General features: G+C 43.1%; 1 protein-coding gene across 4 annotated transcripts in view; it reads left to right on the top strand.

Moving 5' to 3' along the window:
- ANO10 (anoctamin 10) overlaps positions 1 to 20,157 on the top strand; it is an 88,871-nt gene extending 68,714 nt beyond the window's left edge. For 3 of the 4 annotated variants that reach the window (XM_083404919.1, XM_083404920.1, XM_083404921.1), the window contains exon 13: positions 18,804 to 19,590. In XM_083404919.1, coding sequence (XP_083261045.1) covers positions 18,804 to 18,848 — 45 coding nt within the window. In that variant the 3' untranslated portion in view covers positions 18,849 to 19,590. Of the gene's footprint in view, positions 1 to 18,803; positions 19,591 to 20,007 lie in introns of those variants that run through there. The other variant, XR_014503345.1, reaches the window with a different exon arrangement.
- Positions 20,158 to 25,533: the final 5,376 nt, after the last annotated feature.

The raw sequence follows: 25,533 nt of genomic DNA, 5'->3' as shown, positions 1-25,533 counted from the left end.
GAACTGCCCTGAGACCCCTGGGTATAGGGTGGTATACAAATTCAATGAATAATAATAATAATAATAATAATTTATTATTTATACCCCGCCCATCTGGCTGGGTTTCCCCAGCCACTCTGGGCGGCTTCCAAAAGAATATTAAAATACTATGATACATCAAACATTAAAAGCTTCCCTAAACAGGGCTGCCTTCAGATGTCTTCTAAAAGTCTGGTAGTTGTTGTTCTCTTTGACATCTGGTGGGAGGGCGTTCCACAGGGAGGGTGCCACTACCGAGAAGGCCCTCTGCCTGGTTCCCTGTAACTTGGCTTCTCGCAGTGAGGGAACCGCCAGAAGGCCCTCGGTGCTGGACCTCAGTGTCCGGGTAGAGCGATGGGGGTGGAGACGCTCCTTCAGGTATACTGGACCGAGGCCGTTTAGGGCTTTAAAGGTCAGCACCAACACTTTGAATTGTGCTCGGAAACGTACTGGGAGCCAATGTAGGTCTTTCAAGACCGGTGTTATATGGTCTCGGCGGCTGCTCCCAGTCACCAGTCTGGCCGCTGCATTCTGGATTAGTTGTAGTTTCCGGGTCACCTTCAAAGGTAGCCCCACGTAGAGCGCATTGCAGTAGTCCAAGCGGGAGATAACCAGAGCATGCACCACTCTGGCAAGGCAGTCCGTGGGCAGATAGGGTCTCAGCCTACGTACCAGATGGAGCTGGTACACAGCTGCCCTGGACACGGATTTAACCTGTGCCTCCATGGACAGCTGTGAGTCCAAAATGACTCCCAGGCTGCGCACCTGGTCCTTCAGGGGCACAGTTACCCCATTCAGGACCAGGGAATCCTCCACACCTGCCCGCCTCCTGTCCCCCAGAAACAGTACTTCTGTCTTGTCAGGATTCAATCTCAATCTGTTTGCCGCCATCCATCCTCCAACCGCCTCCAGACACTCACACAGGACCGTCACCGCCTTCACTGGTTCTGATTTGAAAGAGAGGTAGAGCTGGGTATCATCCGCATACTGATGAACACCCAGCCCAAACCTCCTGATGATCTCTCCCAGCGGCTGCATATAGATGTTAAAAAGCATGGGGGAGAGGACAGAACCCTGAGGCACCCCACAAGTGAGAGCCCAGGGGTCTGAACACTCATCCCCCACCACAACTTTCTGAACACGGCCCAGGAGGAAGGAGCGGAACCACTGTATGACAGTACCCCCAGCTCCCAGCCCCTCAAGACGGTCCAGAAGGATGTTATGGTCGATGGTATCAAACGCCGCTGAGAGATCCAGCAGAACTAGGAAACAGCTCTCACCTTTGTCCCTAGCCCGCCGGAGATCATCAACCAGTGCGACCAAGGCAGTTTCAGTCCCGTGATGAGGCCTGAATCCCGACTGGAAGGGATCCAAATGGTCCGCTTCTTCCAGGCGTGCCTGGAGTTGTTCAGCCACCACTCGCTCAATCACCTTGCCCAAGAATGGAAGATTTGAGACTGGGCGATAGTTGGCCATCGTGGCCGCATCTAAAGATGGTTTTTTAAGAAGCGGTTTAATAACCGCCTCTTTCAGCGGGTCTGGGAAGACTCCCTCACGGAGGGAAGCATTCACCACCCCACGAAGCCCATCGCCCAGCCCTTCCCAGCTAGCTTTTATAAGCCAGGATGGGCAAGGATCAAGGAGACAGGTGGTTGGTTTCACTCGTCCAAGCAGCCTGTCCACATCCTCGGAGGTAACAGATTGGAATTGATCCCACGCAATTTGACTAGACAGGACTCTAGCACTCTCCCGCCCCGGCCCTGCTCCCACGGTGGCATCGACCTCTTCCCGAATCTGAGCGACTTTATCTGCAAAAAACTTTGCAAAATCATTGCAGGAGATCATGTGGCCCGTACTGGGCCCCGATGTAGCAGGTGGTTCCGCTAGATTGCGGACCACCTGAAAAAGTCTCCTGCTGCTGTTTTCTGCAGATGCAATAGAGGCGGTGAAGAAAGTCTTCTTCGCCGTCGCTACTGCCACTTGGTAGGCTCGACATTGAGCTCTAACCTGTGTCCGGTCAGCTTCAGAATGGGTCCTCCGCCACCGGCGCTCTAGCCGTCTCAACGATTGTTTCATTGCCCTCAGATCCGTGGAAAACCACGGGGCTGTCCGGGCTCCATGCAATCGGAGAGGGCGCTTCGGAGCCAAACAGTCAATAGCCCTGGTTAACTCCACATTCCAGCGGGCCACCAGGGAATCAGCTGAAAGGCCATCAACATGGGATAAAGCATCCCCTACCACTCTCTGGAAACCATTTGGATCCATTAAGTGGCGGGGGCGGACCATCCGAATCGGTCCCACCTCCCTGCAGAGGGGAAGGGTCGCGGAGAAGTCAAGTTGCACCAGGAAGTGATCTGACCATGGCACTTCTTTTGTTTCGCTTTTACTTAGTGTCAGATCACCAACATCCATTGAGGTAAACACCAGGTCCAAGGCATGTCCGCGGCTATGGGTTGGGCCAAACTTATTCAGGGACAGCCCCATGGAGGCCATGCTTTCCACGAAGTCCCGAGCGGCCCCTTGTAAGGTCGTGTCGGCATGGATATTAAAATCCCCTAGGACAACCAAACTAGGTGTCTCCAGGAGGACATCCGCCACGACCTGAAGCAGCTCGGGCAGGGAATCCTTGGTGCAGCGGGGAGGTCGGTACACCAGAAGGAATCCTGTACTGCCCCTATTGCCCAACTTCCAGAACATGCACTCAGAAAACTGGGTCTTCCCAATAGGACGCCTGGTGCAAGCTAATGACTTCCTAAAAATCACTGCAACCCCCCCTCCCCGCCCACAAGGCCTGGGTTGCTGTGCGTAAGAGAAACCTGGTGGACAAGCAGCGGCAAGAACAGGCCCATCTGCTTCATCCAACCAAGTCTCTGTTACACATGCCAGGTCAAATCCTCCATCCATGATCAAGTCATGGATTGCAGTGGTTTTATGAATCATTGACCTGGCATTGCACAGCAGCACCTTCAGGTCATGTGGGTATCCCTTGCTGATTCTAGTATCCGTCCGGTCAGGACCAGACCCGGAGGCAGGGATAGTCCTCAGACAACGACTAAACCTGCCTCCTCTGTAATGACAAGGTCTGGCCCTAGCGTAACTCCTCCTCCTACCCGTGATCACTGAGATCGGTTGTCCCAGCGCATCCCCCTCTGTGGAACATGCCCCAGCCATTTTGTTGGCTGGGACCCACTCCCCGGCAGCCCTGACCCCTCCCCTTAAGAACAAAATAAGACCTTAAAACAATAAAACAAAAACAAAAGACCCCAGAAAACAAAAAACAATACAAATAAAAAACTATAAAAATTACAAATCCGTTAAAAGCAAACAAATTCCCAACTAAACATCCATCCCACCCCCATCCACGTCCCCGCATATACAAAAAAAATTAAATAAAAAGGACAAGGAAAAATTTAAAACATTTTTAAAAAAGCTCTGCGCCACTCCAGAACCCCCTGGGCCGCAGGGGGAAGAAGAAGAAGAAGAAGAAGAAGAAGAAGAGAGATGCCAAGCTTTGGAAAGGAGGCACAAGGTTCTGGCAGGCTCCTAGAGCCCTCTCGCTTCCTTCCCAAAGCTGGGAAAGTGCTAACTAGGCTTTGGGAAGGAGTGGGGGCTCTAGGACCCTGTCAGAGCCTTCATGCCTCCTTCCCAACGCCTAGTGCCTCGCTTACCTGGGTTTGGGAAGGCAGTGTGAGGGCTGGGCAGCAGCATCAAATGTTGCTGAGGGTTGCCAAAAAAGGCTCTGAGGGCTGCATATGACCCTCAGGCCACTCGTTGGACCACCTTTTCTTCACACCTTGTGAGAGAATAATGCCCATTCCAGGCCTTCCTGCCTCTTAATTGATTATTAGGAGGTTCCATGTGCAAATATCACACTCATACCCATTAATGTATGGACAAAAGAGAGGACCAAAAGAGAGCTCAAATCTGAATGAAAGTGGCATGTCCTGGTTTTTGCATATACAGTGGTACCTTGGTTCTCGAACTTAATCCATTCCGGGAGTCTGTTTGACTCCCAGAACGGTTTGAAAACCAAGACGCAGCTTCTGATTGGCTGCAGGAGCTTCCTGCATTCAAGCATAAGCTGCGGAAGCCACATCAGACGTTCAGCTTCCAAAAAACGTTCTCAAACCGGAACAATTTGCGGCGTTCAGGAGCCAAGTTGTTCGAGAACCAAGCCATTCGGGAACCAAGGTACCACTGTACAATCAAATTTAGAAATTATCACTATAATTTAAATAGGAATACATGTATTTCACCAGTGGGGGACACTATGACCAGGTGAATTGTCTGTGCCTGCTCAGTCAGCTTTCCAGATGCTAACTGCTGATGGGCAACTACATGGCCCCTCTCCCAACTTGCAGTTCTGTAATTTTAACTAGGCTTGGAGTAGCCGTTCAAATAGAGGATTGTCCTCTGTAAAGCAGGTAGGGAAGGACGGATCAGTCCATTTCAATTGTCCCAGGTTCTGATTTTTTTCTAGTCTTAGATTTAGTTTCCTAGATCTCTGCAACAATTAAAAATAAAAGAAAAAATATGCAGCATTTTTGTGCAGATTTCTCCTAATAAACAAGTTTATATGTAATTGTCCCTAATATAAAAAAATTGCAAAATTATTTTTCTTAATCTAATATGTTCTTGTATGCTGTTTTCACTAATGCAGTATATGCATTATTCACTAGTATATGCATTATTTGTACAGATTATTTGACTGGAGAACTGCTTTGCAAAATTTGGGGCAGTGTGAATTTTGAATGATGGCTGTGTTTCGATTTGTTTAGTGTTTCAGAAGGTGCAGGTTTGGTCGGTTCAGATTAAAATGCAAATTGCATCAAAATTGTCTCCCAACCCTAAAATCAGGGCAGAGGACTACCTTAGCAACTGCTACATGCTCAGATCTGTTAAAGTGGGGAACAGTGTTTTGAAAACCCTCATTTATTATGCCACTGTAGCATGCTACTTTAGGTAAATACCGGAATTATTGAAGTAAATCACAGAATCTGTCTTAGAAATACCCCTTCACACCAAGCAATTCATTTAAATTGATTGAATTAGGTTACAGGCACATAAAGAATGAACTGTGTCCTGCTTTCATCAACAATATTCTTTATTTGGACACAATCTTAGGCCCGCCAACTGCTTTAAACTGCATTTAATTTGCCCTCATTATACCCCACATTTCATCTACAACATTCACAAAAGCTTGGTTCTCAAGGACTTTCTTGGACTGGGAAGAGAATGTACCGCTTTTTGTAGGAAAGCCTTAAGGCAAACAAAAGCAAATGGTGAAACCTTCTCTCAATGAAAATGGAGGGGGCTAGTCAAAGGAAAGCTGTGAATTTAGGGCACCTTTCTAACTTGTACCTAGTATTTGCTTTCACTGATCTTGGGTTGATGTCAAGTTCACACTGTACTTAGGCCTGTCACGTTGAAGACAATACCTACAATAACTAAATTCTCTCTCAAATTGATATTGGTGTTCTAAAAGGTGAAAAATTATATTTAGGGATACATGCATCTTTCTGCATATGTCAGCTATTCATATATTTGTGTGGCTAAATTTCCCAAGCATCTCTTTGTTTTCTGAATAAGAGTTTATTTCAGGGGCGTTGGAATACTCCTATAGTTAAGGCAAGTAGCAACAATAAGGTCCACCCATTATTCATTCCGTACCACAATGAACTTTCCACCAGAAGGATGAAGTTGCTTTGAAACCTGGGGTGCTTGGTAGGCCTAAAATGGTCTGGATGGTCTGGCGTATTTGCAAAAAAGTGAGAAGGGTTAAGTACAAACTTCCAGCACACCACCACTTTGCTTAAAAATTGCACAACGCCAACACCACTTTGCAACAGAAAAGATTTGGGAACTCAGTTGTCTATCTTGATATTCTGCGTAAATCCCATTGGAAGCCTATTTTAGAGGGGAAGAGACACTGACTTATGCATTCACTGAACTATAAATAAATAAACAAACTATAAATCATTAAGGAAATCTTTCCTACCTAGAATCCATAAGTTGCACATTTTCTTTTTGCCTATTTAAAATCTTGAAAACTTTGAATTTTTTAACTGCTGGTATGATTATCAATTGTAATGGTGCTAGGAGCCAGAAGCACCATATTCCCTTTTTTAAACCTCCGTACCAGTCTTCCCCCTGTTGCACGAGGAGTCTCCTTTTTCCACTCTATATAACACTGGTCCTGAAAGACCTACATTGGGTCCCAGTACATTTCTGAGCACAATTCAAAGTGTTGGTGCTGACCTTTAAAGCCCTAAAGAGCCTCGGCCCAGTATACCTGAAGGAGCGTCTCCACCTCCATCGTTCAGCCCTGACACTGAGGTCCAGCTCTGAGGACCTTCTGGCAGTTCCCTCCCTGTGAGAAGTGAGGTTACAGGGAACCAGGCAGAGGGCCTTCTCGGTGGTGGCACCCACACTGTGGAATACCCTCCTGTCAGATGTCAAGGAAATAAACAACTATCTGACTTTTAGAAGACAACTGAAGGCAGCCCTGTTTAGAGAAGTTTTTAATGTTTGATGTTTTATCGTGTTTTTAGTATTCTGTTGGAAGCAGCCCAGAATGGCTGGGGAAACCCAGCCAGATGGGCAGGGTATAAATATTATTATTATTATTATTATTATTATTATTATTATTATTATTAGGCATGGGTCAACTCCCAGGAGGATTTCTCTAGCAGTACAGTAATTTGTCAATGAATATACAAATAGTCATGTTACATCTGAGAGGGAGTGAAAGTGACCTGAGAAGATCAAAGATTATGATTCCTCTTTGTGCAAGTGTTGCATATAAGCAGACTACCTCCTTTAATAGTTTAATAGTATCAGGCCTAACCTAGAGACCTGGGTGGCTGTAGTACAGAAAAAGCCAAATTGTCCATGCCATTTGCTCTATTCATCCCCCCTCCCCAATACTTTGCTAGGTGATGGTGAACGTGTAATGAGATCTTTGCAGGAGTGATTCTTTAAAAAATGGAGTTGACTGTATTATGAACGGAAAGCTTCTGTATGAATGCTCTCTGGGGCAGAGTAATACAATTAACAATACTTACCACTGTCAAATTCAATGCATATAAAAGGATCACCACTTCCCTTCTAATTTCTTTGACCGTGAGATCGGGATGCCTGTCATTGCACAGAATAAGAAATTTATACCTTTGTATGTGGTTCTTCAAGTGGTCCATGTTGACTCTCCAGGTTAGTGTTGAACGGGCTCTGGGTTGCCAAGACAACAATCTGCTGTCGTCTTGAGATGTTGGAGGGTGCTTAAATGGTAAGATTGCCTTCTGAGAGTGCGTTACTATATTTAACATTTTAGGGCCATTCAGAAAATTATCTTAACTACAAAAGGCTTTGAGCAGGCAGTGGGCTGCTGCAATGTGAACCTTCAGTCAAAGCTGAAATCTCTGGTGTGAAAATAGAGTCCAGAATTTATTCAGAGTAAAGTGGTCAGTGCTGCTTGATTTCTATTGGAGTGTTGTGATTTTTGAATCTTTGTCACATGGCAGTTCCTTCAACCAATTCAATATTCCCTCGTGTGTTATAATGTGCTCACTATGTTCCCGCTGTGTTGCATAATAGTTAAGCAAGGCTTCTGTGGCCTAGTTCTTCTTTTGTGTGGCTTAAGTGCAGGGCTTTTAAGCAAAACACATGTATTTGGGTTTTAGGCACTGTTGTTACTCAATCAGCACACGTTGCATGTGTCAGGGATTCTTACGAGTATATATAATGTTAGGGTTTGGCCGGGCAGAAAATTTCCCTTGAGCTTTTGGCCTGTGCTTACTCCCTAGACAGACGGATGCTGACCAGTCACTCCCACTAATCTTGCAAGTGCCCAACCTGTGATTTGGATTAGGAAGGATCAGGATAGGCAGTATGTGCCATAAAGTAGATATTAAAAATGACACATTTCAGATTTGGCAGGGCTGCGAGGAAGATTATTTTCCGATTATATTTAGTCTCCATCCGCATGGTTTTGCTGTCGGTGTTGCTTTACAGTGTGACTCCTTGCTGCCTCCTGCTTGCTCCATATATACAGTATATATATATATGGTTTTTCAGATTAAAATTTTACAGTCACATATTCAACATATAAACATAAAAACAAGATTCCAAGGAATCCCTTGGACTTCCCTCCTCTCTTTGGTGGGTCCTTTTGTTAATCATTTTCTCCTGCATCTTTTGTAATCCAAATATTTTACCTCTCCATTGTATCCAAAATTCACCATTAAACTACAAGTGATATTGCAATCCTACTTACAATGTTAATTGTTTACTATGGTCTTTAACATAAGTTATAAATTTTCCCCATTCTTAAAATTTTGGTTGTCCTGATTTCTGATTCTTCCGGTCATTTTAGCCATTTCGGTATAATTCATCAACTTGATGTGCCTTATCTGTTCATCACTTTCCAGGGTTTGTCTCAGAAGCTGCATAGTTGCATTTTTATTTGCTTTCCCTATAAACTTGTACATGGCCATGAATATTTCCGAGGTGAAGTTAAATTTGGATCCAAGGCTGCTATAAAGAATGCTGCAGCCCTGTGACATACACTTCTGTCATGGATCACTTGGGCTTCCTTGACTCCTCTAGTCAGCAAGGATGGGGACCAAGTAAGAATGGGGACGTTGCAGACATGCCATGCCAACTTTTACTTAGCCCACTGTTTAGTGTTACGTATATCTTGATTTCTCCTGCTCTGGAGGGTAAGACTCAAACCAATGGCTTCAAGTTACAATGCTTGCCAATCGGAAGGTCAGCGGTTCAAATTCCCACGACGGGGTGAGCTCCGGTTGCTCGGTCCCAGCTCTTGCCAACCTAGCAGTTCAGAAGCACACCAGTGCAAGTAGATAAATAGGTACCGCCATGGCGGGAAAGTAAGCAGCGTTTCCGTGCACTGTGGTTTCCGTCACGGTTGTCCCGTTGTGCCAGAAGCGGTTTAGTCATACCAGCCACATGACCCGGAAAGCTGTCTGTGGACAAATTCTGGCTCCCTCGGCCTGAAAGTGAGATGAGCACCGCAACCCCATAGCTGCCTTTGACTGGACTTAACCCTCCAGGGGTCCTTTACCTTTTTGTCTTTTACCTTCAAAATGATTGTGGGCTGCTAGTATACACTTCCGGGTTGCTGCGTTCGCAACCCGAAAGTTCCGTTACCCGAAGGTAACGTAACCCGAGGGTCCACTGTATATATCTTTTGTATTTGTCAACAAGCAAAAATCTCTGCTTAGATGCCAGCCTGCTTGAGCGCATATTCTTGCATTGTATTGTTAGAATGAAAAAGAAAGACCATATTTTGTTCTCTAAGCATACAACTGTATATGGCACTAGCCTTGGCTATATGTAGGACATTTCATATTTTTACAATAGTTAAATAATGCCTACATTTATATATTACCTGTGATGATTTCTCTAAAATCTTTTATGCACACATAGGCCCCGATCCAATACTAAGTTAAGGTGCACTTAAATCTGTTGAAATGAATTGAATAACGGGCACACTGTTGGATTGCGGAGAACAATAATAACGACAAATGTTTATGGCTTCAAAATTTCCAGAGTGTTTATATTTCTACCTATTCCCGTGTGCTGGGTGCTCATAAGATGCAGTCTTTCATTAAAAAGGAATACTGTTGTATTCTGGGAGACATAATTATTGACAAAGTGTTTTGGTCTGATTATGCCTTTGAAATATGACCACACTGCCAACCATCAATCACATTATAGCAGTGCCATAGATACAGATAGTTATTTTCTGTGTGTGGGGTGGGTGGGTTAATATTATTGCCTGCCAGATGATCATTCGTGACTTTTTATAGACAATTCTTTGAAATTCCCAAGCCATTGCCAGCCAATCTCTGTTGGATTCTAGCTCTCGGTTTGTTTTAAAATAAAGACCACAGAGCAGTACCATGCTGTTTGTGAAACACCTATTAAAAAGGGTGGTTCAGAATGGCACGGCATGTGTCCTTAATCTGTTTCATATAAATGTGCTGTGAAAGTGCTGGGTCAATATGGATATTGTGCAATCTGTTCTAAACAGCCAGTTGCACAGTAAGTGTAATATGTGGCAGACAGTTATAGATCTCAGGAGTCCTTTCATCAGTGCATGTATCGAATTAATCTGCTCATAAATGCTCATTCAGAGAGTGCCAGAAGATGGTCCTGGTTGGTTGCCATGGCAGATATTATTCTTCATGCTCCTCGGAGAGGTATATTTTTATGAACTGTGAATCTTTTTTCTCAAGTTTATCACAGGAGCGGGCTGTGGTTTGTGTTTTCTCCGCTGACGGACCCACTCTCCGTCTGATTCTTGCTTTCCTCTCTGTTTCATTATGTTCCCATCAAAATATTTTGAGAGGGTTTTTTTTTTAAACCACTCTTCATTTTATGGAAATCTATTTTTCATTATAAGGAGAAAACTCCCCCATCACAAAAACAAATATTGCTATGCACAGCAATGTCTAACCAGAATTGCTAGACATGCCTGCAAAAGAACAAGTTGGAATCTCCTGATAAGCAGATATGTCCGAGCAGAGAGCAAAAAAGGTTCAAAGATTTTTTCAGACGGCAGACATTTGTCTTTAACAAAGAGAAAAACATTAATCCCCCACATGGCTAGAGGATTGAATGAACTGATAATGTTTAATTAATCTTAATCGTTTAAAGGCATGTCACCAAATGCAATATTACATTGGCCTATATGTTGCTGTCCTGTTTTACAAAATGTTTTTTGTCACACACAAAAGCCCACATGCACCAGATTTTAGTGGGCAGGTATAAAAGGGTTTTTGCTTTGCTTTTCTGGCTGCAGGAACTTGCTCCCAGGCCAGCTTGCCAAAGTACTTTCCGTTGGTGAGGGTGTGCGTTGAGTGTTAAGTGCTGCAAGTTGCTGCCAGGAAGAAGCCAAAAGCCATTGTCCTGCCGCCTCATTGTGTACATGACTTTTGCTTGAATGCATGCAGTTGCCTCTCTTGGGCTGTAGCCAGATGTTTAAAGCATATATAGAAGGAGTAAGCTAAAATGACATATTCCAGAGTGCAGTTGTCTTACAGTGATTCCTAACAGAACATTCTTTTAGCACTTCAACAACAAAATCTCCTGGTCACTTAGGGTGAACCATAACAAACCGTATTAAAAAGACAGAGCTGGGATTTCTGAGGAACAAACAGATCACATTGAAGGAATATGACGAACCAAAGAACCAAGCTTTCCATATTTTCTAACTTCTGTTTCTAAGATGTGTTCCGTCATTATGGGGTTCAGAATATTTTTTGGGGGGGGGATTAAATTGGTTTGCATAATAGTGGAGTCTGTATGATTTCATCCCTCTCTCTCTCTCTCTCTCTCTCTCTCTCACACACACACACACACACACAAACACACACATGGTTTTTTCCTGTACTGCCTGATAATTATTTGTACAGCTCTTAAATATTATATTAAAGCGTTTTATACACAGTGTTGCATATGCTTCCCTTAGTATGGTCCAGTAAACTCAGTGCAGAATCTTTGTTGGTAGAAAGTTTGGCAATTTCAGCCCTTATTCACTTTCTCCTTTCATTTATTTATTGGGATTTTATACCCACCCTTCACCCAAAGATCCCAGCGTAGGTAACAACAGTTAAATATGTAGCACGTTTTCAGAAGTAACAGCTTGCACATACTGGAAGTTTCCCATTTGAGCATAAAGTGGTACCTCTGGATGCAAACGGGATCCGTTCCAGAGCCCCGTTCGCATCCTGAAGCTAACACAACCCGCGTTTGCGAGTCTGCGCGGGTCACAGTTCGCCGCTTCCACGCATGTGCGTGACGTCATTTTGAGTGTCTGCACGAGTGCAAGGGAAAGTTGTCCATGCATCTGAAAAAGTAAAATAATAATTAGTTGCCGAGCTCTGCAAGGAGATTGAACTAGTATGCTTTTTAAGGAGTGAGGTTATTGCTGTGGAATTGGATTGTCTTTTGCTAATGTTCTGCTGTACTGAGGTTCGACAGCATTCATGTAATTAGCAGTTTCATGAATGTGTTAAAGTAAATATCTCCCTGATGCAAGTAGCAAGCATGGGGACAAATCTGTCTTGTGATCATAGTGGGGACCCTATGCCAAGGCCTTCACTGGGCCCCCAGGCCTTCCGTTTGCTATTTTAAAAACTCATACATGGACCTGAGTGAATGGCATCTCATCTAGTTTGGCCCTGTATTATGTTTGTCTTAATTTTTTTTTAATCTGCTAGAGGCTGAGAGGCAAGGGAAAAACATATTTAAAGAAAATATCCAGCATTAAGCACTTGGAAGTCCCATTGACTTCAGTGAAAGAGATTTCAGCACATTGAACTCAATGCCCTTGGAATCACTTAACTTGATTCCATTATGCTATGAGTAAATATAATTTTAAAAATATTTTTGGCTGAGATATCTTCATTGTCGAGCTGTGAATGGCTGCTCCATCCTAAGCCAAGGTAGCCAGAATTTTAGTCGAAAGGGAATTGCTTTAGTGAAGGGAATTGAATGCCTTTCTTCTTTCCATTCCACACTTACAGCTGTAGTAGACTAAGTCAAGACCTTTTTGTATAATGGGCTTTGTCAATATGCAGGTAGTAACGTCAGAAGTCTGGAGGATAAACTAAGCTCTCGGTTTTAAAAAAGATTTTATTATCACAGACAAATCCTCCTCGAGGCGCTGCATGAAAAGGCACAGTAGACAAACTCCTTAGAGCTTGGAACATCCTAAGTAACTTGTTTTTCCCTTTCCCATCATAAGTCAGTTATTCAGCAACAGCCAAAAAGAAGGATGAAAAAGCCTGGCACCTTGCAGCCTGACACAGCTAGTCTTCCGGAATTAATTTTCTCCGATTGTCCTATTCACAGATGAAACCCCACCATTAAATGAGATTTAATTACATTCAGGCATAGACCGAGGCCTGTGATTTCTATCAGCTCTTGAGCGGCGTGCCGTTGTGCGAGGAGCCATTGCTCAGGAAATGCCATCTGCCTTCCAGCACCTTTTGCTGTGGGGTCGTCTGTCAATTAGGATGTGTCATATTCACAGCAAGCGGCCTTGCCTTCCGCAGCGGCCCACTTTGCGCTAATGCTAGATTGTCTTGGGGCGGGGAGAGGGGATGTCATGGCGAAGCTTCCCGCTGTTGAAAGCAACAAGGCAGACTGTTTGCTTCGCATGCGAGTGGTTATAGACATCTTCCTGATCTTTGTAGGAAGAGGGTAAGACTAGGGCACATGCACAGAAGACTCCAGGTACCACCAATTTAAGCAGTACCTGGTAAAGTGGGGAAGAGCTGAGAGCCTGGAGGAGAGCAGCTATCAGTTGCAATAGATTGTCCCAAGATAGACAAATGGAATGTAAGACAGCACCATACATAACTTATGGTTACTTAAGCCCAGACACTGAGGTCCAGCTCTGAGGGCCTTCTGGTAGTTCCCTTATCACGAGAAGTGAGGTCACAGGGAACCAGGCAGAGGGCCTTCTTGGTGATGGCACTTGCCCTTTGGAATGCCCTCCCATCAGATGTCAAGGAAATAAACAGCTATCTGACTTTTAGAAGACATGTGAAGGCAGCCCTGTTTAGGGAAGTTTTTAATGTTTGATCTTTTATCACTATTATTACTATTATTATTATTATTATTCTGTTGGGAGCTGCCCAGAGTGGCTGGGGAACCCCAGCCAGATGGGCAGACTATAAATTGTTGTTGTTGTTGTTACAGTAGTACCCAAACTTTTTTTGGGGGGGGGTCACTGTGCCTTGGTTTCGTAAACTCATTCCTGGTGCCCCCCTGCCCTACAAAATGGATTGTTCAGAATAGCTGTTTGCACAACCCACTAAGGAAGATAACAATAACCATTAATTGCGCATTTATTCTGAATCCAATGAAAACTAGTTTAGTTCCACAAAATTGATAAACTCGATGCAGTAATACCAGCTTTTCAAAGTCTGATAGTCATTTACACCTCCACCCCCCCTCTCCCCAGCCACCTCCTTGCTTTTTAGCGCCCCTCTAGGTAATCCCCCCCCACACAGGGGATGGTACCACCCACTTTGCATACCACTGATCTAGTAGATTTTGCATGAGTGGTATTTTGAAGAGCTAAATACCACCAAGTAGGACCTATAACAAAAAGTGGCAGGGTAGAGCGCTCCTGGTCAGGATACTTTCTACACATCCCCCTTCCATCTAGTGTTCCATTCGCGACCCAACAAAAGAAAAACACAACCTGCCAACTACTGAGGATAATCCGCTTCTTTCTAAACATCCCCCACCCTGCTTCTGCAAATCCTGTGGTTCTACCAAGCCACTTCTCCATTGTGGGAGGTTTTATTTTGGCCAGTTAAGGAACCACATTCAGGAGAATGAGCTTCACTATTAGTATATATTCTATTCTTTGGGAGAAGAAAAAGCTAAGTAAACCCATCATAAATCTGTGGAGTCCCTAAGATGGTTGGCCATCGCCTTGTATGCCTCCTTCCGGCAACTCCTGCAGCCCAGCTGGTGCCAAGTGCAGCATTTCCCAACCTTGGGCCTCCAGCTGTTTTTGGACTACAACTCCCATAATCCTCAGCTAGCAAGACCAGTGGTCAGGGATGATGGGAATTGTAGTTCGAAAACAGCTGGAGGCCCAAGGTTGGGAAACACTGGCCAGGTGTATTGCTCTGCTTTCCTTTGGACTACATCAGCAAGGCTGAGAGGTGGTCTTGTCGTCTGGGCAGCCCAGGACTTCAGACACACTGCCCACGGGAGGCAGCACTTACGAGTTACCGATTTGTGCAGCCACAGCAGGCGCCGTGATTCTCCAGCGGTTTGATTTCACTCCTGGAGGTGCACTTCATTGTGTCTCAAGACCGATGCATGCCAACCAATTTGTATATAGGATTTACTCTTAGATCCTAACTTAGATCTGCCAAAAAACTCAAGGCAATGCAGACGGTGTCTCCCCTCCCTCATTTTATCCTCATAACCCCCCTGTATGGTGGTCCCAAGCTCATATCTGGAGCTGCGTAGCTGAACCTGCATCTCCTGGTCCTAATTCAATACTCTCTAACTGCTACACCACCCCCAGTTATCCGAAACCGCTCCTAGTTTTGATATGTAAACCAGATTTCTTCCCTATTCATTCTTTGAATACAGTTTTTATCAAGTGCTATTACCTTTGTGTGATTTATCTCAGGCTTTTAAAATAGTTTGCAAGGAACATCCCCCCCCCCTTTTTTGTTAGCATCTCTATTGTAGCATTTTTAAGGTCACTTCTCATTACCATAGAAAGTGCTTCTTTTGAGAGTGTGATGCTTACGAGTTTTACTTGGATTGCTGGGGAAAGGGAGTACAGCTTTGGCTTTTTTTGCTTTTCTCAAGGATCTGTCTTGTTTACTGCCATTGCATCCTCTTGGCAAAGCTCAAAGTGGAGCTCTCTTTGAGCAGTCAAAGGTCTGGCTGCGTTCAGCGCCAGAGTGTCCCCATCTGACCACTCAGTGGCATGCCGTGAAATGTTTGCAAAGCTCTTTGGGGCCAAAGTTGCCCACATCAAATTTGACACCATATGCGAAACAGGTCAGAGAGGGGACCTTGGCGCACCGAGTGTTCAGTGCTCCAGGGATCACTTTCAGTTGTTGTGGCCTGAGGATGTGGCCAGAGTACTTTCAGGGTGAGGCTCACGTGCCTTTTTGATCTTGGTCCATCCTGCCTTGTAGAAACTAGTCAAAGAGGATTAACTGGGTTGGTCTAGGGCAACGGTTCTCAACCTGTGGGTCCCCAGATGTTGTTATACTGCAACTCCCATGATCCCTGAGCTCTGGCCTTGCTAGCTAGGGATGATGGGAGTTGTAGTCCAACAACATCTGGGGACCCACAGGTTGAGAACCGCTGGTCTAGGGGGTGGGTAATGCTTCGCTGCAGAAGGGGATGATGGCCACCACCAGGGCTGGGAAAATATGCAAAAGGAGCATACAGTATGCTTAGGGCATCAAGGGGAGCGGAGCACCACAGAAAATCCCTGTTGCCGGATTTTTAACATTAATGGTCACAAATGGCTCGGCTGAGTATTCATTTTCTCAGCTGAAGTATATTAAAAATCCCAACAGAGCAACTGTGCAACAAGGCAGGCAGGATGCCTTATCTCGACTAAGTATTGTATATAAGCAGATGCATTATGTAAGATTAGTTTTGAGGATCTGATCAAAGACTTTGCAGTTAGAACAAAAATAGGAGAAAGAAATTCAAATATAAATAAAGTGGAAGTATACAAAAATAAACATGATTTTCCAACTTATCGTATTTTTCGCTCTATAAGATGCACCAGTTTTTGGAGGAGGAAAACAAGAAAAATTATTCTGAATCTCAGAAGCCAGAACAGCAAGAGGGATCGCTGTGCAGTGAAAGCAGCAATCCCTCTTGCTGTTCTGGCTTCTGGGATAGCTGCGTAGCCTGCATTCGCTCCATAAGACGCACACATTTCCCCTTACTTTTTAGGAGGGGAAAAGTGAGTATTATAGAGCAAAAAATACGGTACTGGAAGAATAAGAAATCAAGATAACAAACTTTTTGTAAAAGAATGGAAATGGTTTATTGAATATTTACAGATAAATTGCAAACAGATAAAAACATTAGCAGGATTATTGTAATAACCTGCAGTTTCATAAGAGCATACATTTATAGTAGATAATTAAATGAGCAAGTGAAATGAATTTGGATATGCAGAAGATATTAAATAATAAATTTAAGGAACCGCAGAAAGAGGGAGAAGGGAGTCAAATTTTGAAATTGATTGTAAAACAAATGAAATGTATAAATTTGAAAAGAATGAATAAATGGATAAATAAATAAATAAACCATACAAAAGGACTGCCCATCCATAAAAAAATAACAATATAGCCTATGATATCACCTTTACCACATGTGTGCCCATTCGGCCACTTCGATTAGCAGAATTGGCACGACGACAGATGCCACTTAAAATACCTTTTCCGCATTTGTAAGAACTCTGTTTAGTGTGGCAGCGTCTAAATATGGAACTCCCCACCTTTTCATAGAATCATAGAGTTGGAAGAGACCACAAGGGCCATCGAGTCCAACCCCCTGCCAAGCAGGAAACACCATCAGAGCACTCCTGACATATGGCTGTCAAGCCTCTGCTTAAAGACCTCCAAAGAAGGAGACTCCACCACACTCCTTGGCAGCAAATTCCACTGTCGAACAGCTCTTACTGTCAGGAAGTTCTTCCTAATGTTTAGGTGGAATCTTCTTTCTTGTAGTTTGGATCCATTGCTCCATGTCCGCTTCTCTGGAGCAGCAGAAAACAACCTTTCTCCCTCCTCTATGTGACATCCTTTTATATATTTGAACATGGCTATCATATCACCCCTTAACCTCCTCTTCTCCAGGCTAAACATGCCCAGCTCCCTTAGCCGTTCCTCATAAGGCATCGTTTCCAGGCCTTTGACCATTTTGGTTGCCCTCCTCTGGACACGTTCCAGAGACCAAGCTGGCACCTTCACTGTATTCTCTTTGGCGCTCGCTGAAAACATTCTTATTTAGACACTTAGGAGTTCGAGGCGATGTTAATCTGTTTTGGTATTTTAACTTTTGTACGTTTTAAAGTATAGATGTGAATTTTTCTTGATTTTGCTGCTTTATCTTTTGTTATCTGCTTTGAAGATTTTTATAGTCAATTATTTACAAAAATCATAATCATTTGTTTAATTAATGAAGAATCATAAAACAGTTTATGCGGTTTCCAAGATTTGTGCTGTATATGGTGAGCACAGCAGAACAGAACACCTCTTCTGATTCTACATTTGCCATAAATTGCAGCACAATAACTTGAGCAAATTGCTTCGGGATAAACGATTTAGTCCAAGTCTGATGGGTCATGAATTCAATAGTACTTTGTATTCTGCCTTCTTCTGATAGTTTTACTATTAATTAATGTAGCAGTGGCTTCTTCTTTTTTAAGGGCTAACTAAATGGAGCAGCAAAGCTGCCTAAAGGAGAATTTGAATGCCATCATTCAGCTCTGGAGATTTCTGTTACAGGGACTGCACAACATTGTGCAACAGGAACAGAATTAAACTTGCTAATAGTTGATCTGGAAGTGTAGCTTCATCATGTTGTCGTTTTGAATATATTTTACATTTGAAAGATATACGGAATGTGTCCAGTGGTCTGCTGGAGCCATGGCCCTCCCTTCTGCCCAAAGGACTTTCCTTGCTATTTCAGAAGCACAGCACAGAACTGTCCTTTTCAGCAACATGACAAAACAGTTCTGTGGTCCCATAATTTAGTGCTGGTTTTGAATATATAAAATCCCAGATCAGACTCGGTGCACTTACTTTCTCTTTCTTTCTTTATTTGCCAATTAATTTTTATTGCTTTTCAAAAAACTTAAGAAATTAACATCAAATTATTTCAAATTTAATACAAATTTAAAAGTTGATTTCCCATCCCGCTATTTTGATGTTTCTGTTCCCTTCCTTACTTGCTGCTCAATGTTGCATACATTTCCTAACTCCATTGCAAATAACCTCCCTGTAACCTCACTTCTCATAGTAAGGGAACTGCCAGAAGGCCCTCGGAGCTGGACCTTAGTGTCCGGGCTGAATGATGGGGGTGGAGACGCTCCTTCAGGTATACAGGACTGAGGCTGTTTAGGGTTTTAAAGGTCATTACCAACACTTTGAATTGATCAAGTGGATGGTGTTCATTCAAACCTTCATGCCCACTGTGTTTGCTTAACTTCCCTTATTTTTCTGCCTTCTTTTTTCTTTCAGCAAATGAAGTTGGTGGCAGAGTCCCTGAAAGAACAAGCAAACTAGGATGCTAAACTGAGCAGCTGCGTAAGGATATAGACTACACGAGAATTAACAGCAAGACATGCATGGTATTTGTACTACGTTCTAGCACTCCATAATATAGCATTACCTATCCTTATTCACCACTAAAAGTCTCATTGAAATAATATGATTATTTATTTTCCCCCTCCGCATACGCTGCCTGTGCCAGCTCTGGTTTACCATCTAAACAGCACCAATGTGAGGCAGCAATACTTAATGCACAGCTTCATATCCCCCAAAGCAGTTGAGCAATTGCATCCTTCTGCTAGAATATCTAGTCATCATTATTTTCTGTAAGCGGCTTATTAGATGGTTCCCTGCATTTCTGAAGGAATTAATCCAAGTCTTGTTTACTGTAAAATGTGATGTATAAATCTGTCCTATAGGACCAATCCAGCCCAAGGTTTTGGATCTTTTTAAAAGAAAAAAAATGTGTGCTGTAAAATGTATGAGACTGAGTATTACAATATTTTAAGCTTAAAACCTGTGCCTTGTCAAGTTATTAATTTTAAGGAGCTGGGCAGGAAAGAATTCAGCATGCAGCTAAGCTCACTCAACGTGATGCATCCACACTGAGATGTACAAATTTAACCCTTCTTGTATATTCTTTTTGCTCATCATTCACTTCCATTTTGCCGGGTCATGAGACATAGGCTGTATTATACAATGGTTTTATCTGACCAGAAGGATAGCCATTAAAAATATCTAATCATTGTGCATCTAATTTTTCCTGTGTGTACCAATATCTTTCTTTGTGGCTTTCAGGCTTTCAATTTGGAGAACTTTTAACCCAAGATCCTCTCATTGACGTGGCATGAGGCCAGCGATTGTTTTCTAGTGCGTAGGTGTGGCCTGCCCTAGAGGCGAAACTTCCTTCTCTGGAAAAGTCTAGATAAGACTTTAGTTCAATACTGTAGCTACTAAGACTGTTGGACTTATTATATGGTAACATTTGGTATTAACAGTGGTGCAGATCAAAGTTCTCCTAGCACCACGGTCACAACCCAGACAGAAGTAAATTGTCTGGGTTCAGGGCTTGTTTATTGTTTTACCATGGAGTAGTCATAAGGCTTATTTACTGGGACTAACTAAACAGCAGTTGGGAAATCATTTTGATAGCTCAACCTCTTTTGTTTTGCAGATGCATTGAACCACAAGGTGTTATAGTCATACCTTTTGTTACTTCCAGCCAGGAGCATGGTGGGGTCAACCCCTCCATAATAGCCTAGGTGCCTTCATCAGATGTTCAGCTTTAATTAAACAGACAGATGCAACCAATATTTCTACAGACATACATAAGTTTATTTGTATGCCTCCTTTTTACCATTCTCAGGGAGGCTTACAACGTAAAACAAATGCATAGCTGCAACATAACAAAAGCAGCTATAAACAATGAAAAGTATTTTTAAAAATACACAACCCAGTATTTCCAGCAAGAAAACCTGCTTTTGCCATCTGGTGTTCTGACCAAACATAGGATGACCAGCAAGCCTGAGGCACTTTTAGAGTAGTTAAATGAAACTAACTATCTGCTAGCTGAGCCAAACTAAATGGTAACACTTCCACCATTCCGGCACATCTGTTGGCCTCTAGGATTTGCCTCACTTGTACTGCTAGTTAAAATGAGCCTAATAAAGCCGGTTGAAGAGGGTGTTTAACATGCTATGCAGTTGCACTAATAATAATAATAATAATAATAATAATAATAATAATAATATTTCAGTATTCAGTATTCCAGCATTCAGTGTATTGTAGTTCAAAGTCATCCTGGATAGCCCAGTTGGTTAGAGCATGGTGCTGTTAACGGCAAGGTTGCAGGTTCGATCCCCATGTGGGACAGCTGTGTATTCCTGCATTGCAGGGGGTTGGACTAGATGATCCTCAGGATCCCTTCCAACTCTGCAACTCTTTGATTCAACCGTGAGAGAACAGAAAGTGGCCTTTCATTGAGAATTGCCCTTCCTCACAGCCAGGCAACTTTTCTCAACCGTGGTTGTGAGGTAAACGTTGAAGGGCAAGAGCTCAGCAGAACATGCCCCCTGGCCGTTCCGCCATAGTGTGTGTCCACCCCCACTCCTAAAAACAGCAAGAGAGCTATGTTGCATCATTATAGAGAGAAAATCAGCCATATGTATGCAGCGTTCTGCCCAATTTATTAGGATCAGCTAGCAGGCTGCGGAAAAGCAAACGGACATGGGGCAGTGGAATGGTTAGTAAAATTAGGGATTTAGCTTGGGAGACTTGGGCTCACTTCCCTGAAATCTTCTGGCTGCAGGAATCCAACTTGGGAACCCATTAAGCTTTAGATACGTATCTACAGGCGGCTGAAATACAGCTCCTAGCTTTAATTAGGTAAAAAGACAAAAATCCAACTTGCAAAGTAGCACTGAAGACTTTTGCCACCCAAGGCAAAGGGCGAGAGGGCATCTTCTCTTCCCCATCCACTAACAGAAGCTGCCTAGACTGGCAGTTAATACATCAGCCCTGGTGATGATGGGATACTTTGGCAGCCATGTAATTGGTACATAAATGGAAAAAGTGTCCCCCAGTGAAGCAGCAAGCTATGCAAGCACAGAGCGTTAGACTAATAGTTTGAAGTAGGAACCCATCAATGAAAAGTACCTTCTACCCGCCATGTCATTATTTTGCTCATTCTGTTTTCCTCTACCATTACAAAAAAACAGTAAAACTTGGAAGCCCCATTTCTACCTCATTCGCTTGCCAGAGCAGATGAAAAAAAGGCCCAGATCTGTTGTTCCTTCACATTCCTCCTCCACTATATCACTGGTCAGGAAGCATTATCTCCCTGGTAAAATTGTGCGTAGCAAACACTGTGCGGAAAAGAGAAACCTCCTTTTCAATGTCCTCTACATTTGTGCTTTCAAACGAAAACTTAATATAAACCGTATTTTCTTCTTGCAATCAATGCACGATTTGGAGTTGCACATCTGGAGGGGGCTGGATAAAACCAAGGTCAAATTTAGCAGAAGTTAATACGTAAGGGCAGCGCAAATCCATATATGCCCACTTTAAAGCTTAAGCAGAGGTCAAAGGAGCAAATACATTAGGATAATATTACGCAAGCTGAAATTATCAGAAATGCATGTGGACAGGAAATTGGGAACCTGATCAATCACCTCGACATAAATTCAACTTGATGCATAACGCTCCACTGAAATGGACCATCAGAAATACAATTTGTTGCATTTTCTACAATCTGAACACAGGCACAGTTAGTTCTGTGACTTGCATGTTTTTGAAAATGTAAATAGCCACAGCAGTGATAATTATCAATGTGATAATTAAGAATGTGATAATTATCGGGGGGGGGGGGGGAGAGAAAGTTTAACCTTTTTGTTGCCGGTTCAAACACAAGTTTGAAGCTATTTACATTCAAAAGAAACACCTAGTGGGTGCTAGCATGGGATTTCCTCCCGAAACCATAATGGACCTACCACAAGGAATGTCAACATGGTGCCTTGCAGAAGTTGTTGATCCCATCAGCTTCAGTAATCATACCCAAGGATCAGGAATGAAGGCAGCTTTAGATCACCCAAACCATGTTGGCTATCCGTGACCGATTCAGGAGGACTGCAACAGGGGAGGAACAGGAGAGGAAAGGATTAAACTCCCTTTCCCTGTGTCAAGGGCCAGGAGTCAACTTTGCCTGCTGAACAGCAGCCTGAAGGGGGAGAAGGCAGAGTGACTCCACCTGCAGCTGATCAGCCTTCAAGGACTCAGAGGAGAAGGCACTGATGAGAACCAGGTGACTTCAGCCTTCTTAAGCAGAGCTTCCAGCAGCAGTCAGACACTGGCAACAATGCTTGGAGTTCTGGCCTGATCTTGCTGCTTCCTGCTCATATTGTCCCCAAGATCATTGGATTCCCTGACCCCTGGACCATTTGACCACGTGGATTGCTGTTCAACCGCCCCTAGGACTGGACCTGACTTTAGATGCTGACTTTGCCTCCAGGCAAGAACACCTCAGAGACTCTTCTGGTTGGCTGGCCTCCAGCTCTTCTGAGCTCTGCAATCCTGGTACGTTTTGGCCTTTCTTCAGCAGTTGCATTTTGAGATAAATGCTGTATATACACACATACCTCCCCACACACTCCTCACTTTCAGTTGTTGGTTTTATCTTCAGGGTGCAGAAGAGAAGCAGCCCCTAATGTTGAGGCACCACCCCCATTCCATCTTCATTGGAAAACCCTTTTGACCTTTTCTTTCCCCAAGGCTACCTGCCTAATCTGCAATATTTCACTTTTGCATCTAAAACCCAACTTAATGCAAAACTTTGTATTGTTATGTTCTACAATGATAGGATTTGGCTTTAGAGGTTTTTTTCCGAGGAGCTTTAGTTATTTTAACCAAGGGAGGTGAGATGGTGGGAACAGCGGTATAAAAACAACTTGATATTTAAGCTTAAAGTTCCCAGTGAATCCTAACCGTATATGAGCAATCTTTTTCATACAGTGGTGCTATTGCACATAATCAGGTTACAAGGTAGAACTGGTGATCGTAATGCCATAGCAGCAATGGTTACAGTCCTTTATATACAGTGGTACCTCGGTTTTTCAACGTAATCCGTTCTGGAAGACCATTTGAGTTCTGAATCATTCAAAAACTCAATACGGGAGCCACGTTTCATGTTCGAATTCCCAGGTGCGTTCGAAAACCGAAGCATTTACGTCCGGGTTTACGGCATTCGAAAACCAAGATGTTCATCAACAGAGATGTTTGAAAACCGAGATGCCACTGTATATACATACAAATTTATGTATATTGGCCACTTGGATTCATTAAAACAATGGGGGGAGGTCACACTGAAAAGAGGAAGTGGAGACCCGAGTAAAAAAGCCAATGACCTAGAGATATATGAAAAAGTGGCATTTTTACCCTTCTCCATGCTTGTAGCTAGCACTGATAGAAGGCAAGTGAATATTGATAGGTGGTTTTTTTTTGGGGGGGGGGGGAAGTGTTCATTCATGTATTTTAAACAGCCTCAGGATTGGGAGAGGGGGTATCTTTAGCAGCAGCCAGAAGCATATCCATGCTTGCAGAATAGAAGATATATTCATATTAGCTGTCAATTTATTGATTAAGCCCACAGACTTCACATTAAAATATTATACACTATACAGAAACAGAATACAAATTCATCAAATATCTCTGTTAGCAGCCAGGAAAACATGACATTGATTTTCACTGGTAGCTTCATTACTCTCAACACGAATTTAGCTAGTTTGTGTCATAAACTTTATATTCAGAGGTGGTGAAAAATAACATTCAGAGTTATAGTACCCAGGATACCAAATTACTAATAGATTATTTGATTGAATTGTATTGTGTTTTGTAGAATGCAATTTTTTTTGTGTGTGTGAGAGAGAGGTCTGTTGACTGGATTAATGAACTGATTCATATCAACTATTTTGCCCCAACGTTCATCTGCACATAGAATTTTCAAGGGGACTGACAGAAATTACATGAATCAAGAGCTTTCATGGGAGTTTTTCCTGGAAAGCGCCCTTTACCAGAGGCCATTTTATGAAAAAGCATTTTAAAGCAGCATCTCTTCAGCTGGCGAAGCTGCGCTGAATATTTTATTCTAAGCTATTTCAGATGACTTGACCCAGGGTCAGGGAAGCAGAGAGAGAGAGAGACGCAAACTCCGTGTGCAGTTTTCACCCATATGCAGAGAGTAGTTTTGGACTGTAGTCAAATCTGGATTGCAAGCCCAAAGGCAGAAAATTGCAGTTTGGTTTGAGGCAGCTAACAGAATACTTAGCATCCTTCCAAGCTCTTTCCTAATAAAGTAAATTTGTTTCTGTTAACTCTGGACTGGCAGGTGGTTTCAAAAAGGTTGTGATCAAAGAAACTTTGATTAATCCACGATACCCAGCCCTTTTATTTTCAAATATAATCTCTCTCTGCCATTGATGTGTACACCATGTTATGCCTGTAAGGATGGATGTGTATGGAAGAGATGGGACTTGCAGACATCTCAGGATGTCAAATTTGTTGCTCTTCTGACCATGTCTGTCCAAGAGCCACCACGACCTGACCAAGTCAGATAAAGTTGAGTTTTTTATATTGTCCATTAGCCCTGTTTTCTTCATGCTTGTCTTATGAATGATTGAGTTTAAAAAGTTTAAAAAAATTAAATTCCAGCTATTCCTTTAATGATGAATAAAACTTATGTTTTTGTGGCATTCGTCCTAAATAAATGTGAACTCCTAACGTTTGGAGCCTTGAGTGAATTGCTAGTAAATTCAATGCTGTCATACCCATTTCCAAGGAAGGTAGTAAACGGAGTATAGTCATCCAATCAGCACTTTCCCCAAATTTTTGCATTTTAAAATATGGGCTTTGGAGCCTTTTTTTAAAGGGGAGCGAGAGTCCACAAACACACCCGTACAGATTTTCTCCTTCCAGCAGTCTCATCAAAACTTTTTTTTCAAGTTACCAAACACAATGACTAACACTCAAAGAACAAGACACTTCCTGTTCACATGAGTGGTTGATACAAGAGCTAGCGAGAGAGTGTCTCATGCTTTTTGGAATACTTCAGAAGTTGCCATAATTTTTCCTGTACGTGTACAGTTTCCAATGCGTGACCGCATAGAGAGACACTCTAAATGTAATCCTGTTTTTTACTTCTGACAAAAAG

The sequence above is a fragment of the Podarcis tiliguerta genome, assembly GCF_965153285.1.
Source record: "Podarcis tiliguerta genome assembly, chromosome: 12".
Taxonomy (NCBI): Eukaryota; Metazoa; Chordata; class Lepidosauria; order Squamata; family Lacertidae; genus Podarcis; species Podarcis tiliguerta.
The sequence above is the reverse complement of the archived record's forward strand: the minus strand, read 5'-3'. Positions and strand labels throughout refer to the sequence as shown.